The sequence below is a fragment of the Triticum aestivum genome, chromosome 4A (assembly GCF_018294505.1).
Source record: "Triticum aestivum cultivar Chinese Spring chromosome 4A, IWGSC CS RefSeq v2.1, whole genome shotgun sequence".
Taxonomy (NCBI): domain Eukaryota; kingdom Viridiplantae; phylum Streptophyta; class Magnoliopsida; order Poales; family Poaceae; genus Triticum; species Triticum aestivum.
Genome location: NC_057803.1, coordinates 323,205,198 through 323,228,944, shown reverse-complemented (window position 1 = coordinate 323,228,944; position 23,747 = coordinate 323,205,198). Strand labels below are relative to the sequence as shown.

Below are 23,747 nucleotides of genomic sequence, written 5' to 3'. Positions count from 1 at the left end.
CGACTCTGACTGAGCGCCGGCGATGTTGGCGCCTTAGGAGCGGCGTCCTCTAGGAGGCAGTTTCTTTCGGTTGTTTTTATTTTCCTGCATCGAAATCATCAAGGGCCCTGTAGGGGCGTGTAAGGAACTGTGGCGCTTGCGCCAACGTAAAAACTCAGCCACTCTTATGGAGATGAAACCCAAAAGATTTTCGTTGGGCGTAACCCTCTCAGCGACGCGCCACATCGGAACCCGGGTGTGGTGGAAAATGGGCAAGGGCCGGGCCGTCACCCCCCAAGTGGCGCGCCGTATCTTGATCCGGATACGGTGGCAAGTGAGCGAGGATCGGGTCGTCGCATCCTTAGTGGCGCGCTACATCGGCGCCCGGATATAGTGGAAAATGAGCAAGGGTCTTCGCATTTGACTCGACGAGTGCGAAGGGTAAGGAAGCTAGCCGAGCCTAGGAGGATTCGCTTAGGTAGCTGGAACGTAGGGTCTTTGACAGGGAAGCTTCGGGAGCTAGTTGATGCAGCAGTGAGGAGAGGTGTTGATATCCTTTGCGTCCAAGAAACCAAATGGAGAGGACAGAAGGCGAAGGAGGTGGAGGATACCGGCTTCAAGCTGTGGTACACGGGGACGGCTGCAAACAGAAATGGCGTAGGCATCTTGATCAACAAGAGCCTCAAGTATGGAGTGGTAGACGTCAGGAGACGTGGGGACCGGATTATCCTGGTCAAGCTGGTAGTTGAGGACTTGGTTCTCAATGTTATCAGCGCATATGCCCCGCAAGTAGGCCACAATGAGAACACCAAGAGGGAGTTCTGGGAAGGCTTGGAAGACATGGTTAGGAGTGTACTGATTGATGAGAAGCTCTTCATAGGAGGAGACCTCAATGGCCACGTGGGTACATCTAACACAGGTTTTGAAGGGGCGCATGGGGGCTTTGGCTATGGCATCAGGAATCAAGAAGGAGAAGATGTCTTAAGCTTTGCTCTAGCCTACAACATGATTGTAGCTAACACCCTCTTTAGAAAGAGAGAATCACATCTGGTGACTTTTAGTAGTGGCCAACACTCTAGCCAGATTGATTTCATTCTCTCGAGAAGAGAAGATAGGCGTGCGTGCCTAGACTGTAAGGTGATACCTGGGGAGAGTGTTGTACCCCAGCATAAGCTGGTGGTTGCTGACTTTCGCTTTCGGATTCGTGTCCAGCGGGATAAGCGTGCCAAGGTCGCTAGAACGAAGTGGTGGAAGCTCAAGGGGGAGGTAGCTCAGGTGTTCAAGGAGAGGGTATTTAAGGAGGGCCCTTGGGAGGAAGGAGGGGATGCGGACAATGTGTGGATGAAGATGGCGACTTGCATTCGTAAGGTGGCCTCGGAGGAGTTTGGAGTGTCCAGGGGAAGGAGAAGCGAAGATAAGGATACCTGGTGGTGGAATGATGATGTCCAGAAGGCGCTTAAAGAGAAGAAAGATTGCTTCGGACGCCTATACCTGGATAGGAGTGCAGACAACATAGAGAAGTACAAGATGGCGAAGAAGGCCGCAAAGCGAGCTGTTGGTGAAGCAAGGGGTCGGGCATATGAGGACCTCTACCAACGGTTAGGCACGAAGGAAGGTGAAAGGGACATCTATAAGATGGCTAAGATTCGGGAGAGGAAGACGAGGGATATTGGCCAAGTCAAATGCATCAAGGACGGAGCAGGCCAACTTTTGGTGAAGGACGAAGAGATTAAGCATAGATAGCGGGAGTACTTCGACAAGCTGTTCAATGGGGAGAATGAGAGTTCTACCATTGAACTGAATGACTCCTTTGATGAGACCAGCATGCGTTTTGTGCGGCGCATCCAGGAGTCTGAGGTGAAGGAGGCTTTAAAAAGGATGAAAGGAGGCAAGGCGATGGGCCCTGATTGTATCCCCATTGAGGTGTGCAAAGGTCTCGGGGACATAGCGATAGTATAGCTAACCAAGCTTTTCAACCTCATTATTCGGGCAAACAAGATGCCAGAAGAATGGAGACGGAGTATATTAGTACCAATCTTCAAGAACAAGGGGGATGTTCAGAGTTGTACTAATTACCGTGGAATTAAGCTGATGAGCCATACAATGAAGCTATGGGAGAGAGTCATTGAGCACCGCTTAAGAAGAATGACAAGCGTGACCAAAAATCAGTTTGGTTTCATGCCTGGGAGGTCGACCATGGAAGCCATTTTCTTGGTACGACAACTTAGAGAGATATAGGGAGCATAAGAAGGACTTGCATATGGTGTTCATTGACTTGGAGAAGGCCTATGATAAGATACCGCGGAATGTCATGTGGTGGGCCTTGGAGAAACAAAGTCCCAGCAAAGTACATTACCCTCATCAAGGACATGTACAATAATGTTGTGACAAGTGTTCGAACAAGTGATGTCGACACCGATGACTTCCCGATTAAGATAGGACTGCATCAGGGGTCAGCTTTGAGCCCTTATCTTTTTGCATTGGTGATGGATGAGGTCACAAGGGGTATACAAGGAGATATCCCATGGTGTATGCTCTTTGCGGATGATGTGGTGCTAGTTGACGATAGTCGGACGGGGGTAAATAGGAAGTTAGAGTTATGGAGACAAACCTTGGAATCGAAAGGGTTTAGGCTTAGTAGAACTAAAACCGAGTACATGATGTGCGGTTTCAGTACTACTAGCTGTGAGGAGGAGGAGGTTAGCCTTGATGGCCAGGTGGTACCTCGGAAGGACACCTTTCGGTATTTGGGGTCAATGTTGCAGGAGGATGGGGGTATTGATGAAGATGTGAACCATCGAATCAAAGCCGGATGGATGAAGTGGCGCCAAGCTTCTGGCATTCTCTGTGACAAGAGAGTGCCACAAAAGCTAAAAGGCAAGTTCTACAAGACGGCGGTTCGACCCGCAATGTTGTATGGCGCGGAGTGTTGGCCGACTAAAAGGCGACATGTTCAACAGTTAGGTGTGGCGGAGATGCGTATATTGAGATGGATGTGTGGCCACACGAGGAAGGATCGAGTCCGGAATGATGATATACGAGATAGAGTTGGGGTAGCACCAATTGAGGAGAAGCTTGTCCAACATCGTTTGAGATGGTTTGGGCATATTCAGCGCAGGCCTCCAGAAGCTCCAGTGCATAGCGGACGGCTAAAGCGTGCGGAGAATGTCAAGAGAGGGCGGGGTCGACCGATTTTGACATGGGAGGAGTCCATTAAGAGAGACCTGAAGGATTGGAGTATCGACAAAGAGCTAGCTATGGACAGGGGTGCGTGAAAGCTTGCTATCCATGTGCCAGAGCCATGAGTTGGTTGCGAGATCTTATGGGTTTCACCTCTAGCCTACCCCAACTTGTTTGGGACTAAAGGCTTTGTTGTTGTTGTTGTTGTTGTTGTTGGCGTCCCTCGTTTGGGCTCGAGCCCCCTTTCCTTCACGATAGCTTAGTGCTCGGCGTCGCTGGGACCCAGTCCCCAGGCAAACTTCTGCCGTCGCTGGTATGCCAGGTCGCGATGTTGTGCGCAAGGCCAGGAGGTGAGCGACCCGAGGTTCGGTAAAAGCTCTTGAGGCGCGATGCTTAAGAGGCCCCCCTTGACGCGCAAGCAGCTTTCGAGAGAGAAGGGGTGTTTTCACCCGAAATCGTGAAAAACGAAGGTGAGGCATTAATAGTAAGGCTCGCGCCCGGCGCGGGGAAGATGACTTAGCTCAGGTTGCTCGTGGCTCGCAAAGGATTCCTACGTCATGAGGGCGCGCTTCCCTGGAGCCTGGTCCTCCTTTCTTGCTCTGAAATAAATCAACACAAGTCCCGCTGGGGTGCGTAAAAAGATTGGTATCCCTTGGTATTTCAAGCGATGCCTGCACAGTCGGACCGCGCCCCTCTTCCCTCGTATCCTTGCGGAGCTTGCCCCTCATTTCCTTGCCTGCCAGGGTGCTCTACGTCGCCAGGGCCCAGCCCCGCGCATTCCTCAGTCGCCATTGGAATGTCAGGTTGCGATGCCTGGACAGAGCCAAGGGGCGGGGGGCTACGAAGCTAGTGAGGCTACTGAGTCGCGATGCTTAGGGGTCCTGTGAGCGGCCCGCATGAAGAAAACGTGGGCGATGGCGAGGTTAACCCGGGGCCCTTCATACCTTTTTCTCATCAGCCTATGCGTGGGGGGACGTGAGAAGACCAGACACCAGGAACCTGGTGAGGTGGCACGCGCGGGGGAAGGCCTGTGAGCCAAGGCTTGGCCTGAGCATAAGCACCGTGTCCAGCCCCGGCTCGCGTGCAACCCAGGGAAATGCTATGAGCAGTGTCGCTTGGAGAGCCAAGAGGCCACTTGAGGTTAATGCTACCCGTAGGGCACCCTCAGTTGTTTATCCACCAGTGCGGAGCATGGGGCTTCCACTGGGCGTGGGCATGGTCGTATTGCGACCGTATCCGTCTGCGCTGAGCATGGGGCTTCCACTGGGCGTGGGTAAGGAGCTCTGTGCTAGAGTCTCCGGGCGTGTACAACCCTGTTTCGTTTGTACGCGTTGCTGGCATGACGGAATTTTGAGGTGTATCTAAACACTCGTGAGCAAGCGCGGGGCTCAGGAGGTCCTACCTCAAGGCGGGTTGCGCCTGGTCTTGGGCGCGAGGCGCGCTTATGAAACCTGAGTGATGAGGGTGACCTGTGCCGAGCGAACGTCCAAAGGTCGTCGCATGAGAAGGCTAAACACTAAGGACCCATAGGAGGTGACGTGGACGGGGCCGGCCCGCCGGACAGAGCTCGGTCGCTTGGGTTTGTCAACGCTGCAGGGATGGACCCGAGCACAAACGCCATGCCAAGTCTTCTCATGCAATAATCTAAGGAAGAACACCTGGCGCGCGGCTCCCGCGGCGGCGAAGCACCGGATTGCGGTTGTACGAACCGGGCCGCGCGCCCTCACTCACCCACTCGCGATTAGCTCATGCGAGGACAAGGCACCAAGGACCCCAAGAGGTGACGTGCACGGGAGCTGGCCCGCGAGACAGAGCTCGATCGCTTGGATTTAACAACACTGCATGGACGGACCGAGCACATACGCCGTGCCAGCCCTTAATCATGAGGCAGTCGAGGGCGGGATTGCGAGGGCGCGGCGACATTCATGGTGACGAAGTACCGGGCACGCAGGTTAAATTACCAAGAAATTTTCATCAAGGGCAAAACGATACGGCTGCAGGGGCGGCCCCTAACAGTTTGAGGATAATACAGCCCAAGGGGCGCCCTCAATTAAACAAACTAAAAAGTCACCTGGCACCAGTGTTGTAGGAGCGTCGAGGAAGTCATTGAAGCGTGTCGTGGAGGTTCGCTCGTCATGAGCCGGGCGGCTCTAGAGGCTTGCGAGGCTCGGGGGACTCGCGATGGCTTGGGAGCTCCAGAGACATCACCGCCAAGCGTCGGGCCTCGTGAGACGCCATCGCTCGCTGCGCGAGCCTCTGGTACGAGGCGCCAATGTTCAGCAGGCCGAAAGGCATGCAGACGTAGTTGTAGGGGTAGCCCTCGCTCTGGCCGACGCGCGACGGCCAGAAGAGGTCCTGAGAAGCGGCCCTGTTGAGGCCTGGGATGTTGACGCAGACGCGCAGCCCATCGCTTGCGTCTGGGGCGGTAGCTGCACTTGTGGGACGCGTGGGGTGGAGTTCGCCGCGCATAGCCTGAGCTTCCTGAAGTTCCTCAATCGCCTTGGTGATGAATTCTCGTGCTCCTTGCGCCTCGCGCTGTGCTCCTTGCTTGCGAGGCGCGCGTCGAGGCACGCCTCCAAGTGGTGCCCGAGCACCTCCCTCGTCGCATCGGTCAGGTCAAAGGCTCTCCAGATGGGAGCCCTCGAGCCCATCCTGAGGGAGGCGTCGGGCGCGCCTTCCTATGCGGGAGGAAGAGGCGCCCCGACAGCGGGCGCAGAGCCAGAGGCGTCGCCGACGGGTTTGTTGGCCTCCGGACGGCCCTTGGGGAGGAGTTGCTTCTTCTTCGCCGGGGTAGCCTCGGGAGGAAGGATGCCTCCCTCGCCATCAAAGTTTTTGACCGTCGTGGCCCGGTAGGCGTGCTCGAGGGAGCAGACCGCATCCTTCTCATCGCAGACGACGGTGATGACGCCGCTGTACCCAGGCATCTTGAGGATGTTGTAGCCGTGATGAGTAGCCGCCATGAACTTGGCGAGGGTCGGGTACCCCAGGATAGCGTTGTACGGGAGGCTAATGTGGGCCACATCAAAGTCGATGAACTCGGTGTGGTAGTTGTCGCGCTTATCGAAGGTGACTAGGAGGCGCACCTGCCCCAGGGAAGTGGTGGAGCCGTTGGTCACCCCAGAGAATGGCCTAGTGAGCATGAGCTGGTCGTAGGGCACCTGAAGCGTCTCAAAGGTCTCGACAGAGAGCACGTTGAGGCCAGCGCCGCCGGCGATGAGGGTCTTGGTGACAGAAATGTTGCTGATGGTGGGCATGCACAACATGGGGAGTGCGCCAGTGGTGGCCGGACACCTGAGGTGGTCCTTGAAATCGAAGATGATGGCGTACCGCGACCACTTGAGGGGACGCGCGGCTTCGAGTTTCGGGAAGGCCGCGTTCACCTCACGAGAGAACTGCTTGAAGATACGGTTCGACATGGGTGCCTAGGCACCGCCGAGGATGCAGGCAATCGCACGAGGCTCCTGATAGCCCCCAGCCCCCTCATCCTGATGGTTGTCGTCGTTCCTCCTTGGTGGCGGCGGCAGCGGAGGGAGGCTGGCGTTGCCCTGAGGACGGACCTCACGAGGCTGATCACGCCGGGGGCCGTCACGAGGCTGATCGCGCCAGCCGCCCTTGCGAGGCTGGTCATGCCAGACCTGCCGAGGGTTGCGGTTGTCCCAGCGACCTCCGCCGCGGCCTCCACCACGGTCACTGCGCGCTTGGCGGCGGCTCAGGCGCTTGTCCCGAAGCGCCCTGGGCTCCTGACAGTTGTTGGTGTTGTGAGTGTGAACATTGTGAAAGACGCAGAATAGGCGTCCGTCCATGGCGTGCTCGTCGTGGTCACGACCGTGCTTTAGCTCGGGCTCGGCCGCTAGCACGGCGGGGCCCTGGCGCTTCACCTCCTTGGCCTTGACTTTCTTGTCTTCGGGGTCGTCAGCTGGGTGCTTCAAAAGGGTGAGGCGACCTTCCTCAGCCCTGGTGCACCTGTCCGTCAGGTTGAACATCTCCAGCGTCGAGCACAGGTCATCGTGGATGGCGAGCTCCTCACTCATCTTGATGTTCGTGACGCCCTCGGTGAACACTGAGATGATGGCTTCGTCCGAGGCCTTCAGGATCTTGAGGCGGACCTGGGTGAAGCGCTAAATGTACTTGCGAAGAGTCTTGCCGAGGCACTGCTTCACGCGCCGCTGGTCGTTGACGGTGAGGGCGCGGTCGCGGGTGCTTTGGAAGTTGGCGATGAACTGCTCGCGGATCTCGTCCCATGAAGAGATCGACCCCTCCGGAAGATGCATGAGCCAGGAGCACGTGCCATCCTTGAGAGCCATGGGGAACCAATTCGCCACGACCTTGTCGTCGCCGTTCGTCGCCTTGATGCTCAACGCATAGAGCTTAAGGAACTCCGCCGAGTCAGGAATGCCGTCGTAGCGCGGGGGTAGCTCTAGCTTGAACTTGACTTGCCAGACCACTTGACGCCCTCTGGCGCCCGCTGGCGCCCTCCTGGTCTTGGTCATCATGGCTCCCATCATCGCGCGCCTCGCGAGGTGGGTGCAAGCCTAGAGATATCTGCTCCTCTGGAGGCCGCTCTTTGGGAGGCCTTGATGTCGTTCGCCTCGCGAGGCGGAGGCCCTTGCGAGGGTCTTGCTCGTGAAATTCTAGCGCTGGGCCACACCGGGTCGTTGGTGAAGCCACGCGCTGGTTCGTAGGTAGACGGGCCTGAGTATCCCGTTCTCAGAACCTCGACAATGACAGATATCGAGTGATAAATTAGCAATAAGCCTTAGAATTTCAATCTCGGGACATTTTAATATCTAAAAGTGATGATATTTTATTCTTTATCTTTGTAAGTATTACCTTGAAAGGAACCTGGAGGCGAGAGAAAGGGAACTTGCACGTGCGGAAGAGCTCGAGGAAAAGGCCCCCAAAGTAAAAGCCAAGTCAAAAATGTCAAAGGTGAATGCCTAACGTTTTATTTTTTTCTGAACTAGTATCGTCACAGCGCATGTACCGTATGCTATGGTTTAGTTTGTCAATACTTAACATTCTCTTTTGTGAACCGCGTTGCAGGCCGAAAAACTTGCAAGGAAGAAACAGAAAGTGCAGGCCTTCCAACAAAGCAAGCAGAAATCAAAATCAATGAAAAACTCGAAGAGGTGGAACTGAGATGCTGCCCCTATCGGCAGTGCGATTCACGGTGCCATAGAGCATCGGCGACAGTGCCTGGGAGGCCCCTGGTGTGCTGAAATGCTACAAGGAGCGCATATCAAGAGAAGCAACAGCATGCATACATGAGCAATGGCCATGGAGGCAGTTGATGATAGTAATAGCATTATAGAACGCCAAACTATGTAACTAGGCAGGAAATAATTTTTAACCTTGTATATAACACAGGCAGTTTCTGATTGAGGAATGCTTTATTTGCAACGATTAACAAATAGCAACACCATTTATGATCTTCGTGAAAAATCTCTACTATTAATCGTTACCCGCCAGAGAGGAATGATGCAGCAATTCTATCATCATGTGAAAAATCTGCACTACTCGTTGTTACCCGCAGGAGATGAATGATGCCACCCTTCCCGTCGTTCGCTCCGAGCGTGGCGCTACCTGCTTGGTGCCCTCCTCCTTGGCGTCTCCAGTGATCCATGACGCGTGAACCATGGACGTCTCCGGGTGATCCATGGACGCCTGCGGACCCACTTTGCGTGGTGTCTTGCCATGACGCGTGGACCAGGGACGCCCGCGGGGCCACTTTGTATACTGTCTTGCGTAGCTGCGTGTGTTTCTTGCGCTAGTGGAGGCGGTGTGGCAGGGGGTTCGATTATTGTTCGGTTGACTGTTGACTACCTCGTCTTTTTTTGGTGTCTATAATCAGATGTTCGACACTGTTGGGTCTGTCCGGTTATCCTGGGGCCACTCGGTTGGTGTGTTCTGGGTGTGTGTATCTGGTTCAGTCCGCTTCGTGGCCGATTGTTGCCCGCCTCACTTTGCCGGCTTGTCCATGTTCAAAGTAATTGCAAGAGGCAAATGACAAATAGTAGAATAGTTGTTTTCATTGATGATGGAATTACACATATATATAGCCCCTGAAGGGGTGAAGGGACACGAGACAACCGCCTCAATTAGGAAAAACAGGGATTAATAGGATTAATTAAATCCTAACACTCCCCCTAATCCATGCTTGTTAGTGTAAGTATCATCATCTTGAGAAGCTCCTCCAAAAACCCTGTGGGAAAAATACAAGGAGATAGGTGTTTGATATGTTGCTAAAACTCCTTCAAACCCAGTGGAAAAAAAAGAAAAAATAATGCAACATATAATGGTTATTGTCTTTTTTAACTCGATACGAGAAAACTCATAGAGTTTACAGGACAATAAATATGTCGTCTATACTTTCTTAAAAACCCCGGTAGGGAAAACAGAAAATATGACATATGGTCTTGTGTTGATATTACCTCATTAAAAACCTTTATGAGAATCTGTAAAGTAAACTCATGAAAGGAAAAAGAGTATAATATGATGCATTGAACATGAACAATTCAGGAAGGTACTTCCCCTGATTCTTGCAAAATTCGAAGCCGTCACATACCAAAACATAGAAGTTAGTAGAGACCCGCTGAACAAATCAGTCACATTGATTTAACTTGCAAGATATGCAATATAGTGATATTGCTTATTATGTAACCTGTTTGCATCCGAGCAACACAAGAAACATTATCGTTGAGATAATGGTTGATGGATGTAGCCACGAGGTCTGTTTCGAAGACTCTTCATGAGAGGGCTACCACACCTAGTAGGAACACTAAACTTGTCTACGATCTGACATAGTGGGGATCTGATCGATGTATCCAATGATATCGGTGTTCAGATTTCTTCAAAACTGAAAAACAGGACAAGATGTTTCATGCCTTGGAGATATCGAAAGATATTCTTGAGTACCAACCAATTATGTTTGGTCGGTCCAATGGCATATGGAACGTTGAGTCCCAATATCTCATTTCCATCATCTCTTGGTCTAAATAGATCTTTCTCTACGTCTAGAGAATGAACTACCATGAGAGTTATGGATTGATAATATTTGTCCACAATGAATTTCTCCAATATATCTTGGATATAGACAACATAGTATACCATAATGTATGAATGAAGGTGCTCAAGTTGTAGAAACGAGCGGTGTTTTGGTTTACCCAAATCCTTCATTTAAACTCCATCATTAAATGATTACATGTGTCGTCATTGCAGACATACAAACATGCATAATCATCTTTGTAGGAGTAATCCTTTTGTATAAGGAACTCACTACGTCGGTTGTACCATATGTACCGACCACAATAAGTCGTATGGTGACTTACCAGTTTTACACAATGTATGTTGCATTTTGTATTTCGATTCAGAATTGAGATTTCATCGGAAATCAATCATATATGTCTGAATCTAGTGATCCACATGGATATGTAATCACTACATCTATCAACTGCAGAGATAGATGATTTTGTACTGCCAATGATATAAGTTATCGAAAAGAGATTCCACCTCTGGAGAATAGTTGGGTATCTGCGTGAACCCTTGTGCTACAATACTTGCTCTTTGTTTCACCACCTTATTGTTCTCAATTCCGTTTCCAGAAAAAAAACTGGTGTAGGTATTGCTTATGAATACCTTCCTATTATTGAGCAAGATCATTTCTACCTAGATTATACCCTTTGCTTGAGTTCAGTCCGAGTGTTGTTCACACTTTGCCATGGCCATGGTCTTTGGATCTGAATCATTTGAAAGGTTTTTGCAATCTAGTTGAGAAATGTTGTCGACAATTGTATACTTTTGGTTATATGATTCTCCAGAATCTATATATCAATATATTGTTGATGGAAATATCGTTACCCATGGTGACTGCTCGCGATTTCCCAATGCGATTGAGTCGGGTATTCCGATGTCCCGGTCATTATGTGCACTATGACCTGGGTTGGTGGAGGTTTCCCATCCATTGGGTGTATACTACCCATTAGGTGTCTATCAACGTGAAGTTGACTTACATTTACTGATTCACAGGCCTTGATATCCTTGTTTGCAAGAAGCTGAATCCTGATGTACTTCTGCCATACATCTCCCCCTGTTGCTTTGAACGGGGAGTGGAGTGAATTTTGTTGCTACCTCCACTCTTTCAGGCATACTTTTGCGGGATTGTAGGATTGTGTGACACCTTTATAGTCAGTAAATGAATCTGGCAGGTTATTTGCAATGTGTTGCAAATCTTCTGAACGCATGGTTCAGATCTTTGAGTACGTGGATTTAAGGCAGAAATGTGTTCAACATTCCACTAATTTCCTGGCATTCTTTATGGTACTTGAATTCTCCCCCTAATGCCTGGAAATATTCCTCATTGAATCAACATACTGGCCTTGAATAACTCCCTATTCGAGGGGCTTGAGGTATTGATGGAAATACAATTATTCCTCACATAGATCCCAACTATATGTTGAGGGGCCAATGATGTAGCCGGGTGGTGATATCGGTGTGTAACCGAATTACCGCAGATAGGAAATACTTGGTAGATTTCCATGTATCAAAGATAGAGGGAATAATATAATGTAGTTTGGTCATGAGAGTGTAAGACTGCATGACTCCAACGTAAAGTTGGTAAGTTGCAATTCCAAAGTAAAGATTATGCAATGAGCTTAACTCTTTGGATAGGATTCTACCAAACCATTTTGAGTCTAGACATTAGGACAAATTGCTAAACTTCAATCCAAGGGCCATAAAGAAGGCACTCAAGGAGAATTCTACAAGGTTATCCATTCGATTTGCTTGAAATCGATGTCAGGATAATGAGCCAATGGTTTTGTGTGAATAAAGCACACTTAAGACCATCATGTAGATATGTCCTTTAGAACCATGGAATACCTGAATAGTCTACTCAGTGGTTGGGAAGAGCCACTTATCTCGACTTGATGCATTCAAGGAGTCTGAGTGGTTCAACATACACTTTAAGGTGTACAAGCCTTAAAATTTGCCTCCTTGTGTCACATGTAGTGCACATAAAATCCAAATATTGTTAGAATGTAGCATCATAATAATCATAAACCACTGGAATTGCTGATAGTTTCGGTTTCAACCCAATGCCAATGATGACCAAAGCAGGAATGCCAAGTTTGTCATGCCAAAGACACTCTGGAAAAATATCTCGTACGTAACATGTGCTACGGGTTTTGTAGTATGTGTAGTGCAATGCCAATGATACATAGAGAATATGCTTGCCATATCCATTGCATATGGTAAAGAGAAGATATTCCTCTTTGTTGTCATCATAAGTTTCGCTATGGAAACTATTTTGACGGATACCTTTATAGTTTAGTAGGGTATGAGCTAAACCCGGAAGCAATAAAGCATCCTGACGATACTCGAGTACCCACAGGGATAGTAAATATGACTCGAGTTGAGCCAACAAATACCTCATCGCGTCTAGCGATTTTAAAATATCTCCTTTCTCTCAATGAGAGTGGAAACATTGGACTTCCCTGAGTATAGAGTGTGTGTGGTGCATATGTCCACAAGGCACATATCATTTTTCATCGGATTGACTCGCGTAGAAATCTATATATAGACATGAAGATTCTCAATATGAAAATCACTGTCAGATATATAGAATGCATACAAATGTATGTGTATCAAAGTGCTGATACAATATATTGTGATATACAATATATGATGACAACAATACTTATGTTCTTATTAGAACATCGTAAATTGACATAAATTATGTTGACCACTCAGGAGATTGAGAGACTAGAAGAAGTCTCCACACATGTCGGTTGAGGCATATTCAACCATCACGTTCTCCGTGCTCATAGTGTCCCGTCACAGCTGGTGTTGTCGGATTGAAGGTTGAAGTAAGATTCAAACCTTTGCCCTTGAGGTTCATTGTATCCCAAGAATTGTTGATACAGAATAACTAGATGCTGAGATCTGAATCTAATGCCTTATAATGTATAAGGCAACATTTTTCTGTTAGCGGTGTGATCCTGACCAGAAGGGGAGCCTTGGCGCAGTGGTAAAGCTGCTGCCTTGTGACCATGAGGTCATGGGTTCAAGTCCTGGAAACAGCCTCTTACAAAAATGTAGGGAAAGGCTACGTACTATAGACCCAAAGTGGTCGGACCCTTCCCTGGACCCTGCGCAAGCGGGAGCTACATGCACCAGGTTGCCCTTTTAACTCTGCCTATGTTGTCTCAACATAGCCGGTCCTAAGCCCGGGTAAAGGAGGAGGGTTGTGATAGGCTTGGCGAGCCAACATAAAAACTCAGCCACTCTTATGGAGATGAAACCCAAAAGATTTTCGTTGGGGCTTAACCCTCTCAGCGACGCGCCACATCGGAACCCGGGTGTGGTGGAAAATGGGCAAGGGCCGGGCCGTCACCCCCCAAGTGGCGCGCCGTATCTTGATCCGGATACGGTGGCAAGTGAGCGAGGATCGGGTCGTCGCATCCTTAGTGGCGCGCTACATCGGCGCCCGGATGTAGTGGAAAATGAGCAAGGGTCTTCGCATTTGACTCGACGAGTGCGAAGGGTAAGGAAGCTAGCCGAGCCTAGGAGGATTCGCTTAGGTAGCTGGAACGTAGGGTCTCTGACAGGGAAGCTTCGGGAGCTAGTTGATGCAGCAGTGAGGAGAGGTGTTGATATCCTTTGCGTCCAAGAAACCAAATGAAGAGGATAGAAGGCGAAGGAGGTGGAGGATATCGGCTTCAAGCTGTGGTACACGGGGACGGCTGCAAACAGAAATGGCGTAGGCATCTTGATCAACAAGAGCCTCAAGTATGAAGTGGTAGACGTCAGGAGACGTGGGGACCGGATTATCCTGGTCAAACTGGTAGCTGAGGACTTGGTTCTCAATGTTATCAGCGCATATGCCCCGCAAGTAGGCCACAATGAGAACACCAAGAGGGAGTTCTGGGAAGGCTTGGAAGACATGGTTAGGAGTGTACCGATTGGTGAGAAGCTCTTCATAGGAGGAGACCTCAATGGCCACGTGGGTACATCTAACACAGGTTTTGAAGGGGCGCATGGGGGCTTTGGCTATGGCATTAGGAATCAAGAAGGAGAAGATGTCTTAAGCTTTGCTCTAGCCTACAACATGATTGTAGCTAACACCCTCTTTAGAAAGAGAGAATCACATCTGGTGACTTTTAGTAGTGGCCAACACTCTAGCAAGATTGATTTCATCCTCTCGAGAAGAGAAGATAGGCGTGTGTGCCTAGACTGTAAGGTGATACCTGGGGAGAGTGTTGTACCCCAGCATAAGCTGGTGGTTGCTGACTTCCGCTTTCGGATTCGTGTCCAGCGGGATAAGCGTGCCAAGGTCGCTAGAACGAAGTGGTGGAAGCTCAAGGGGGAGGTAGCTCAGGTGTTCAAGGAGAGGGTATTTAAGGAGGGCCCTTGGGAGGAAGGAGGGGATGCGGACAATGTGTGGATGAAGATGGCGACTTGCATCCGTAAGGTGGCCTCGGAGGAGTTTGAAGTGTCCAGGGGAAGGAGAAGCGAAGATAAGGATACCTGGTGGTGGAATGATGATGTCCAGAAGGCGCTTAAAGAGAAGAAAGATTGCTTCAGACGCCTATACCTGGATAGGAGTGCAGACAACATAGAGAAGTACAAGATGGCGAAGAAGGCCGCAAAGCGAGCTGTTGGTGAAGCAAGGGGTCGGGCATATGAGGACCTCTACCAACGGTTAGGCACGAAGGAAGGTGAAAGGGACATCTATAAGATGGCTAAGATCCGGGAGAGGAAGACGAGGGATATTGGCCAAGTCAAATGCATCAAGGACGGAGCAGGCCAACTCTTGGTGAAGGACGAAGAGATTAAGCATAGATGGCGGGAGTACTTCGACAAGCTGTTCAATGGGGAGAATGAGAGTTCTACCATTGAACTGAATGACTCCTTTGATGAGACCAGCATGCGTTTTGTGCGGCGCATCCAGGAGTCTGAGGTGAAGGAGGCTTTTAAAAGGATGAAAAGAGGCAAGGCGATGGGCCCTGATTGTATCCCCATTGAGGTGTGGAAAGGTCTCGGGGACATAGCGATGGTATGGCTAACCAAGCTTTTCAACCTCATTTTTCGGGCAAACAAGATGCCAGGAGAATGGAGACGGAGTATATTAGTACCAATCTTCAAGAACAAGGGGGATGTTCAGAGTTGTACTAATTACTGTGGAACTAGTAATCGTGTACGTGCAAATGCACGTATTAATGAGTACACATAATTTTCCAGTGAGATAAAATAGTACAATACTATCAAGCCTTTAGTTTCCTGTTTCTTGCTCCGAAGGTTTTTTCTCGTTACAAGATCCCATCAAATACAAAAGATACTAATAGACTAGCCTTTGGCTGTCGGACGAAATTGCGCAGCTAAAAGTAATATATATATGTAGTAGAAACAATATATTGATAGAAACCATAACTGAATTATTTCAAGTGTTTATATATAATGGTCTATCAGCATTAACCTTTGGCTATCAGCATTTTTTTACAAATTAATCAATGTTCTATATAATGGTCTTCGTTTCACAGGAAATGCTAACTTGTGATAATGTTCTCCACTGCATCTTCTTTTCAGCTCGAATCCTTTGTATCCGAATAATGTACAGAGAAACAAATCACACTTAACATGGATCGGTGATGGTAAAGCTATGCAATGGTAGAAAGAAATATCACTTCACTCTTCAGTTTCATCCATACGGTAAGCGTAGCTAGTTTATTTCCCTTATCATAGACTCATTTTGGCTTATATGCAACGATCTAATCACAAATCTAAAACCTGAGAGGCCTTACTGATAGATCGTAAGAAGCTCAATCGAAACGTGGAAATTACAAATATCATAGAAAACTGTTTTTGAGCAGAAAAAATTCATACTAATTTAGAATATAATTTAGAAGATGCAAGCAGGTCACATACCAGGCCAGTGACTGTAGACAACCTCCCAGGCTTCTTGGCCTATCTGTTTTCCTCACAAGATCCACATAATCACTTCACTGAACCAAGAAATGGGATCATTTATTGATAGTTAAACATGATTTCCTGATCATCAGCTCACTTGTTAGGTTAAAAATATATATAAAGATGGTTATTAGATCAGCATGCCTTGTTTCTTGCAATATTGGTGGCAGATGGAGGCTGATACTTGTGATGTGCAGTTAAATGATTTAATCATTTAAGGGAGATTTGATTTGATGCCTCTGACTGACTATATCAGGCAATGGATACTGAATAATCGCATCATACTTTGAGATAGCAGTAAGGTTAATACTTTAGCTTATTTACCAAATTACATTACTTGCAAAATATTTACCTATCTACAACAGGAAATTGTATATGTATCAGTATTGATGGAGCTAACATTAAACAGTATAATCAACATGTCTACCTCAGAGCCCTCTTCCTATCATTCCATGATATACATGCTTTTATCCTGAAGTTTGCATCTACTTCGCTATGTCTATTCAGATCAACTTAAGGTTCTAGGAATAATCAATAGTAAAGTTGGCGGTGTAGAAAAACCAGGATCATATGTATACGTTCAATTTCAGACCACAACATGGCCTACAAGGAGGGAATTAGCTAGGCAACGGAAGAAGCCTGAAAGGTAATCTTGATTAATTCTAAAATAGCAAACCATGATGGATGCCGGTGAGCTGCCTAAACGAACGTAAACATTGTTCATCACAAAAATTCAGAAATTTGTCATTCACTAATGGAGCACACACATGCCAGGGATGTTAAAGAAATGGGGAACATCGTACATCATTAGAAATATTCATGCAATATTGAGAAGCTCAATTATTAAATGGTGCAAACAAAGTAAGCAGAATCTCAAGTAAATATGAATATGTGACGAAAAGGACCTTAGATGCTGCAGATGTTGATGAGTGGCAATATTTGTACCTGTAGAAATAAAGTATGCGTAGTTAGGGAGGAAGAGGAAACTGAATTTGTTTTCATTCTGTCAAAATTATATATTTCAAAATGTCATTCAGTTTTGCCGCATATGGTTTTTATGTAAACTTTTGAATGTTGAAACATATGTTTCATGAATCTTGAAACATATTAGCTTGCACAATTTTTTTTAAAAAACTACTACATTATTTTCCCGTATAAAATTTGAGAAAGTGATAGTAGCAGACTGGTTAAGAGTAGAGGCTTCAGAAGATGTTGCAGAGGTGTGGAAGAAGGTAATACTCAAAAATAGAATTTTTTAGGTCAATTCAAGTTGCATCTCTAACTGGAGATGAAAGGTTTAATGTCATGAGTGTACCAAGCAGAGAGCATCTATTTTGCAAGCAGAGAGGCTGCAGGGTGCCTTTTATGCATTCAACAGAAGGACTAAGTAGATGCATCCTTTTTCACCTCCTATATTCACCATCCGCCTCTCCCATTTCCTCTCTCCACTGCCTCCTCTCAACCCATCCCGGTAAGCCCCACCTTCGCCTCGTCGATGCATACGGCCTTTGCATCACGGTGCGCAAACCTTCATGATCTAAATAGATCTACCTTTCATGTCAATATATAATGCTTGCTCACAGCCCATGACTCAATCTCTTGAAACAACAAAACACGTGGGTTTAAAAAAAAAAAAATTAAAACTACAATGTGCTATTTTTTAACTCAAACTACAATGTGCAGATTATATATTTAGATTATTTAGATTATATATTTGAGTAGTTGTGACAAAACAAAACATCGCTGCCGATACTATTGTGGATAACCCAATATAGCAAAACTTTGGCCTCCTTTCCTGTAGTTAGGCAACTTCAGGAGCATAGCAACACAATGGGATGGGAAGGTAAGCAACAAAACTTCAAATGTATGAGTTGCTTGGACTACAAATTTCTGAAATCCTCACTAATTAAATATGTCCTCATAAATTGTAACCCTTTTGGCGCTGAGTGTGGCATTGGCGTTGGATCATGATAATTCACATACGGCAATTGTTCCAGAATAATTGTTCCTGCTGTGTGGTAGAATCATGTATGTATGCACTAAAATAATCATAACCAGAAGGATCATGTATGTATCAGATTATCTTGTGTGGAAAGAACAGAACCACAAGCATGTTGTTCAAACAATGCACACTTGAATGTAAAGAAAACTTACTGGCTCAGATGAGATCGGCGGCGGCAGAGGAGGAGCAGAGGAAGGCGGGCGGCGGAGAATAGGATCGGCGGGCGAAGGGCGAGGATGTGCGGAGGGCGAGGATGTAAAGACTGAAGCGAAAAATGATGCAGATGAAGGAAAGATTCACCAGGTTGAACAAGCCTTGGAGTGGTCAGTACAAAACTGAAGCCTGACGATTGCTATGTCTCTAGCCTCTACAATTTCCATAAATAGAACACAAAGTTGAGAAGATGTTGGTACAGAAGCAAAAACACAGAGTTGAGACGAGCAAACAGTGTTGTGTGACACGCATCCAAGCAAGCATGCATCTAAAAATTTCAGTTTTCTCACACCCACCTAGTACTAATAATAAATTAATTGAAGTTGTATGTAGATTCGCAGGAATCCCTCCGTGATGTGACCTGACCTGCATGAACTGAGCTGAGCAGATGGATAGATTCAGTCAAGCAATTCTGGACTCGTCCTCTCCTCTGTTGTCCCGAGAGCAGAGCAGATGGATAGATTCAGTCTAGCAATTCTGGACTTGTCCTCTCCTATGTTGTCTGTGTCTCAAGAGTAGCCATCGGTGTAGGTGCTGCACCTGCGTGCATCTGCATCAGGGAGGGAGGGTGTGAGTGAGGGGAGCCGCCAAATCCAAAACAATCAAGAGTCCAGTTGGGAGAGGAGAAGAGGGACCTGACGACATCCAGGCATTCCATGGCAGCTGCGGCGACTCCATGGCCATGGGAAAGAGGCGCACGGACCTGGCCTTCCGTGGCTGCATGCCGGGGCGAGGTGGATTGGATCCGGCTGGGAGCAGAGGAGAGAAGGCGTCCCATCCCAAGAGAAGAGGAGAGAGACTCGCTCCGGCGGAGTGGCGGAGTGGCGGAGGCCAAGCTGCGGCGGGGCAGCTTCGGCGGCAGGGGAGGCTCCCGGCGAGCCGCGGCGGGAGCGGGGCGGGCTCCCGCGGTCGGGGAGGCTCCCGGCGACCCGCGGCCGCTTCCCGTGGCTCCGGCGGCGCGAGGAGGCGGTGAAGGGCGCGGCTGCGGGAGGCGAACGGCGCGGCTGCGGGAGGAGGAGGAGGAGGTCGTGCGGGCGGGCGGTTTACTTTCAACCTCCCAGGCTTCTTGGCCTATCTGTTTTCCTCACAAGATCCACATAATCACTTCACTGAACCAAGAAATGGGATCATTTATTGATAGTTAAACATGATTTCCTGATCATCAGCTCACTTGTTAGGTTAAAAATATATATAAAGATGGTTATTAGATCAGCATGCCTTGTTTCTTGCAATATTGGTGGCAGATGGAGGCTGATACTTGTGATGTGCAGTTAAATGATTTAATCATTTAAGGGAGATTTGATTTGATGCCTCTGACTGACTATATCAGGCAATGGATACTGAATAATCGTATCATACTTTGAGATAGCAGTAAGGTTAATACTTTAGCTTATTTACCAAATTACATTACTTGCAAAATATTTACCTATATACAACAGGAAATTGTATATGTATCAGTATTGATGGAGCTAACATTAAATAGTATAATCAACATGTCTACCTCAGAGCCCTCTTCCTATCATTCCATGATATACATGCTTTTATCCTGAAGTTTGCATCTACTTCGCTATGTCTATTCAGATCAACTTAAGGTTCTAGGAATAATCAATAGTAAAGTTGGCGGTGTAGAAAAACCAGGATCATATGTATACGTTCAATTTCAGACCACAACATGGCCTACAAGGAGGGAATTAGCTAGGCAACGGAAGAAGCCTGAAAGGTAATCTTGATTAATTCTAAAATAGCAAACCATGATGGATGCCGGTGAGCTGCCTAAACGAACGTAAACATTGTTCATCACAAAAATTCAGAAATTTGTCATTCACTAATGGAGCACACACATGCCAGGGATGTTAAAGAAATGGGGAACATCGTACATCATTAGAAATATTCATGCAATATTGAGAAGCTCAATTATTAAATGGTGCAAACAAAGTAAGCAGAATCTCAAGTAAATATGAATATGTGACGAAAAGGACCTTAGATGCTGCAGATGTTGATGAGTGGCAATATTTGTACCTGTAGAAATAAAGTATGCGTAGTTAGGGAGGAAGAGGAAACTGAATTTGTTTTCATTCTGTCAAAATTATATATTTCAAAATGTCATTCAGTTTTGCCGCATATGGTTTTTATGTAAACTTTTGAATGTTGAAACATATGTTTCATGAATCTTGAAACATATTAGGTTGCACAATTTTTTTAAAAAAACTACTACATTATTTTCCCGTATAAAATTTGAGAAAGTGATAGCAGCAGACTAGTTAAGAGTAGAGGCTTCAGAAGATGTTGCAGAGGTGTGGAAGAAGGTAATACTCAAAAATAGAATTTTTTAGGTCAATTCAAGTTGCATCTCTAACTGGAGATGAAAGGTTTAATGTCATGAGTGTACCAAGCAGAGAGCATCTATTTTGCAAGCAGAGAGGCTGCAGGGTGCCTTTTATGCATTCAACAGAAGGACTAAGTAGATGCATCCTTTTTCACCTCCTATATTCACCATCCGCCTCTCCCATTTCCTCTCTCCACTGCCTCCTCTCAACCCATCCCGGTAAGCCCCACCTTCGCCTCGTCGATGCATACGGCCTTTGCATCACGGTGCGCAAACCTTCATGATCTAAATAGATCTACCTTTCATGTCAATATATAATGCTTGCTCACAGCCCATGACTCAATCTCTTGAAACAACAAAACACGTGGGTTTTAAAAAAAATAAAATTAAAACTACAATGTGCTATTTTTTAACTCAAACTACAATGTGCAGATTATATATTTAGATTATTTAGATTATATATTTGAGTAGTTGTGACAAAACAAAACATCGCTGCCGATACTATTGTGGATAACCCAATATAGCAAAACTTTGGCCTCCTTTCCTGTAGTTAGGCAACTTCAGGAGCATAGCAACACAATGGGATGGGAAGGTAAGCAACAAAACTTCAAATGTATGAGTTGCTTGGACTACAAATTTCTGAAATCCTCACTAATTAAATATGTCCTCATAAATTGTAACCCTTTTGGCGCTGAGTGTGGCATTGGCGTTGGATCATGATAATTCACATACGGCAATTGTTCCAGAATAATTGTTCCTGCTGTGTGGTAGAATCATGTATGTATGCACTAAAATAATCATAACCAGAAGGATCATGTATGTATCAGATTATCTTGTGTGGAAAGAACAGAACCACAAGCATGTTGTTCAAACAATGCACACTTGAATGTAAAGAAAACTTACTGGCTCAGATGAGATCGGCGGCGGCAGAGGAGGAGCAGAGGAAGGCGGGCGGCGGAGAATAGGATCGGCGGGCGGAGGGCGAGGATGTGCGGAGGGCGAGGATGTACAGACTGAAGCGAAAAATGATGCAGATGAAGGAAAGATTCACCAGGTTGAACAAGCCTTGGAGTGGTCAGTACAAAACTGAAGCCTGACGATTGCTATGTCTCTAGCCTCTACAATTTCCATAAATAGAACACAAAGTTGAGAAGATGTTGGTACAGAAGCAAAAACACAGAGTTGAGACGAGCAAACAGTGTTGTGTGACACGCATCCAAGCAAGCATGCATCTAAAAATTTCAGTTTTCTCACACCCACCTAGTACTAATAATAAATTAATTGAAGTTGTATGTAGATTCGCAGGAATCCCTCCGTGATGTGACCTGACCTGCATGAACTGAGCTGAGCAGATGGATAGATTCAGTCAAGCAATTCTGGACTCGTCCTCTCCTCTGTTGTCCCGAGAGCAGAGCAGATGGATAGATTCAGTCTAGCAATTCTGGACTTGTCCTCTCCTATGTTGTCTGTGTCTCAAGAGTAGCCATCGGTGTAGGTGCTGCACCTGCGTGCATCTGCATCAGGGAGGGAGGGTGTGAGTGAGGGGAGCCGCCAAATCCAAAACAATCAAGAGTCCAGTTGGGAGAGGAGAAGAGGGACCTGACGACATCCAGGCATTCCATGGCGGCTGCGGCGACTCCATGGCCATGGGAAAGAGGCACACGGACCTGGCCTTCCGTGGCTGCATGCCGGGGCGAGGTGGATTGGATCCGGCTGGGAGCAGAGGAGAGAAGGCGTCCCATCCCAAGAGAAGAGGAGAGAGACTCGCTCCGGCGGAGTGGCGGAGTGGCGGAGGCCAAGCTGCGGCGGGGCGGCTTCGGCGGCAGGGGAGGCTCCCGGCGAGCCGCGGCGGGAGCGGGGCGGGCTCCCGCGGTCGGGGAGGCTCCCGGCGACCCGCGGCCGCTTCCCGTGGCTCCGGCGGCGCGAGGAGGCGGTGAAGGGCGCGGCTGCGGGAGGCGAACGGCGCGGCTGCGGGAGGAGGAGGAGGAGGTCGTGCGGGCGGGCGGTTTACTTTCTTTTTTACTGCGGGGCATAATAGCGATCGCACTGTGGCTTGTTGCGTGGTTTAGCGTTAAACACAAAATGATTAAGGGCCATTAGATTTTGATGATGAATGGATGTGATTGTTTGGATCTGCCCCTCTCTTTTTTTTATAGTGGTAGTAGATTAAGCTGATGAGCCATGCAATGAAGCTATGGGAGATAGTCATTGAGCACCGCTTAAGAAGAATGACAAGCGTGACCAAAAATCAGTGTGGTTTCATGCCTGGGAGGTCGACCATGGAAGCCATTTTCTTGGTACGACAACTTATGGAGAGATATAGGGAGCATAAGAAGGACTTGCATATGGTGTTCATTGACTTGGAGAAGGCCTATGATAAGATACCGCGGAATGTCATGTGGTGGGCCTTGGAGAAACACAAAGTCCCAGCAAAGTACATTACCCTCATCAAGGACATGTACAATAATGTTGTGACAAGTGTTCGAACAAGTGATGTCGACACCGATGCCTTCCCGATTAAGATAGGACTGCATCAGGGGTCAGCTTTGAGCCCTTATCTTTTTGCATTGGTGATGGATGAGGTCACAAGGGGTATACAAGGAGATATCCCATGGTGTATGCTCTTTGCGGATGATGTGGTGCTAGTTGACGATAGTCGAACGGGGGTAAATAGGAAGTTAGACTTATGGAGACAAACCTTGGAATCGAAAGGGTTTAGGCTTAGTAGAACTAAAACCGAGTACATGATGTGCGGTTTCAGTACTACTAGCTGTGAGGAGGAGGAGGTTAGCCTTGATGGCCAGGTGGTACCCCGGAAGGACACCTTTCGGTATTTGGGGTCAATGTTGCAGGAGGATGGGGGTATTGATGAAGATGTGAACCATCGAATCAAAGCCGGATGGATGAAGTGGCGCCAAGCTTCTGGCATTCTCTGTGACAAGAGAGTGCCACAAAAGCTAAAAGGCAAGTTCTACAAGACGGCGGTTCGACCCGCAATGTTGTATGGCGCGGAGTGTTGGCCGACTAAAAGGCGACATGTTCAACAGTTAGGTGTGGCGGAGATGCGTATGTTGAGATGGATGT

The 23,747-nt window shown here is 47.7% G+C and overlaps 2 protein-coding genes across 3 annotated transcripts in view; one reads left to right on the top strand and one right to left on the bottom strand.

Moving 5' to 3' along the window:
• The window catches only part of LOC123086042 (ABC transporter F family member 5), a 46,423-nt gene extending 37,831 nt beyond the window's left edge, over window positions 1-8,592 (top strand). The window contains exons 8-9 of one of the 2 annotated variants that reach the window (XM_044507736.1): window positions 7,998-8,088; window positions 8,203-8,592. In XM_044507736.1, the coding sequence (XP_044363671.1) occupies window positions 7,998-8,088; window positions 8,203-8,378 (267 nt within the window). In that variant the 3' untranslated portion in view covers window positions 8,379-8,592. Of the gene's footprint in view, window positions 1-7,983; window positions 8,089-8,202 lie in introns of both variants that reach the window. The other variant, XM_044507737.1, reaches the window with a different exon arrangement.
• Window positions 8,593-15,569: 6,977 nt separating this feature from the next.
• LOC123083807 (serine/arginine repetitive matrix protein 1) lies at window positions 15,570-22,696 on the bottom strand. Its single transcript, XM_044505715.1, has 5 exons — window positions 22,331-22,696; window positions 21,567-21,766; window positions 20,317-20,356; window positions 18,704-19,412; window positions 15,570-18,491 (listed from the first exon to the last, which is right to left on the bottom strand). The coding sequence occupies exons 1-4, from the start codon at window positions 22,694-22,696 to the stop codon at window positions 18,831-18,833; spliced, it is 1,188 nt and encodes a 395-aa protein (XP_044361650.1). The 3' UTR covers window positions 15,570-18,491; window positions 18,704-18,830.
• Between the last annotated feature and the right edge of the window lie 1,051 nt (window positions 22,697-23,747).

Coding starts and splice junctions, on each gene's coding strand:
- LOC123083807 (XM_044505715.1), bottom strand. CDS start 22,696: ATGCCCCGCAGTAAAAAAGAAAGTAAACCGCCCGCCCGCACGACCTCC. Junction 21,767..22,330: donor ATGCAGCCACGGAAGGCCAG/GTCCGTGTGCCT, acceptor CTAGAGACATAG/CAATCGTCAGGCTTCAGTTT. Junction 19,413..20,316: donor CAACATCTGCAGCATCTAAG/GTCCTTTTCGTC, acceptor TGAGGAAAACAG/ATAGGCCAAGAAGCCTGGGA.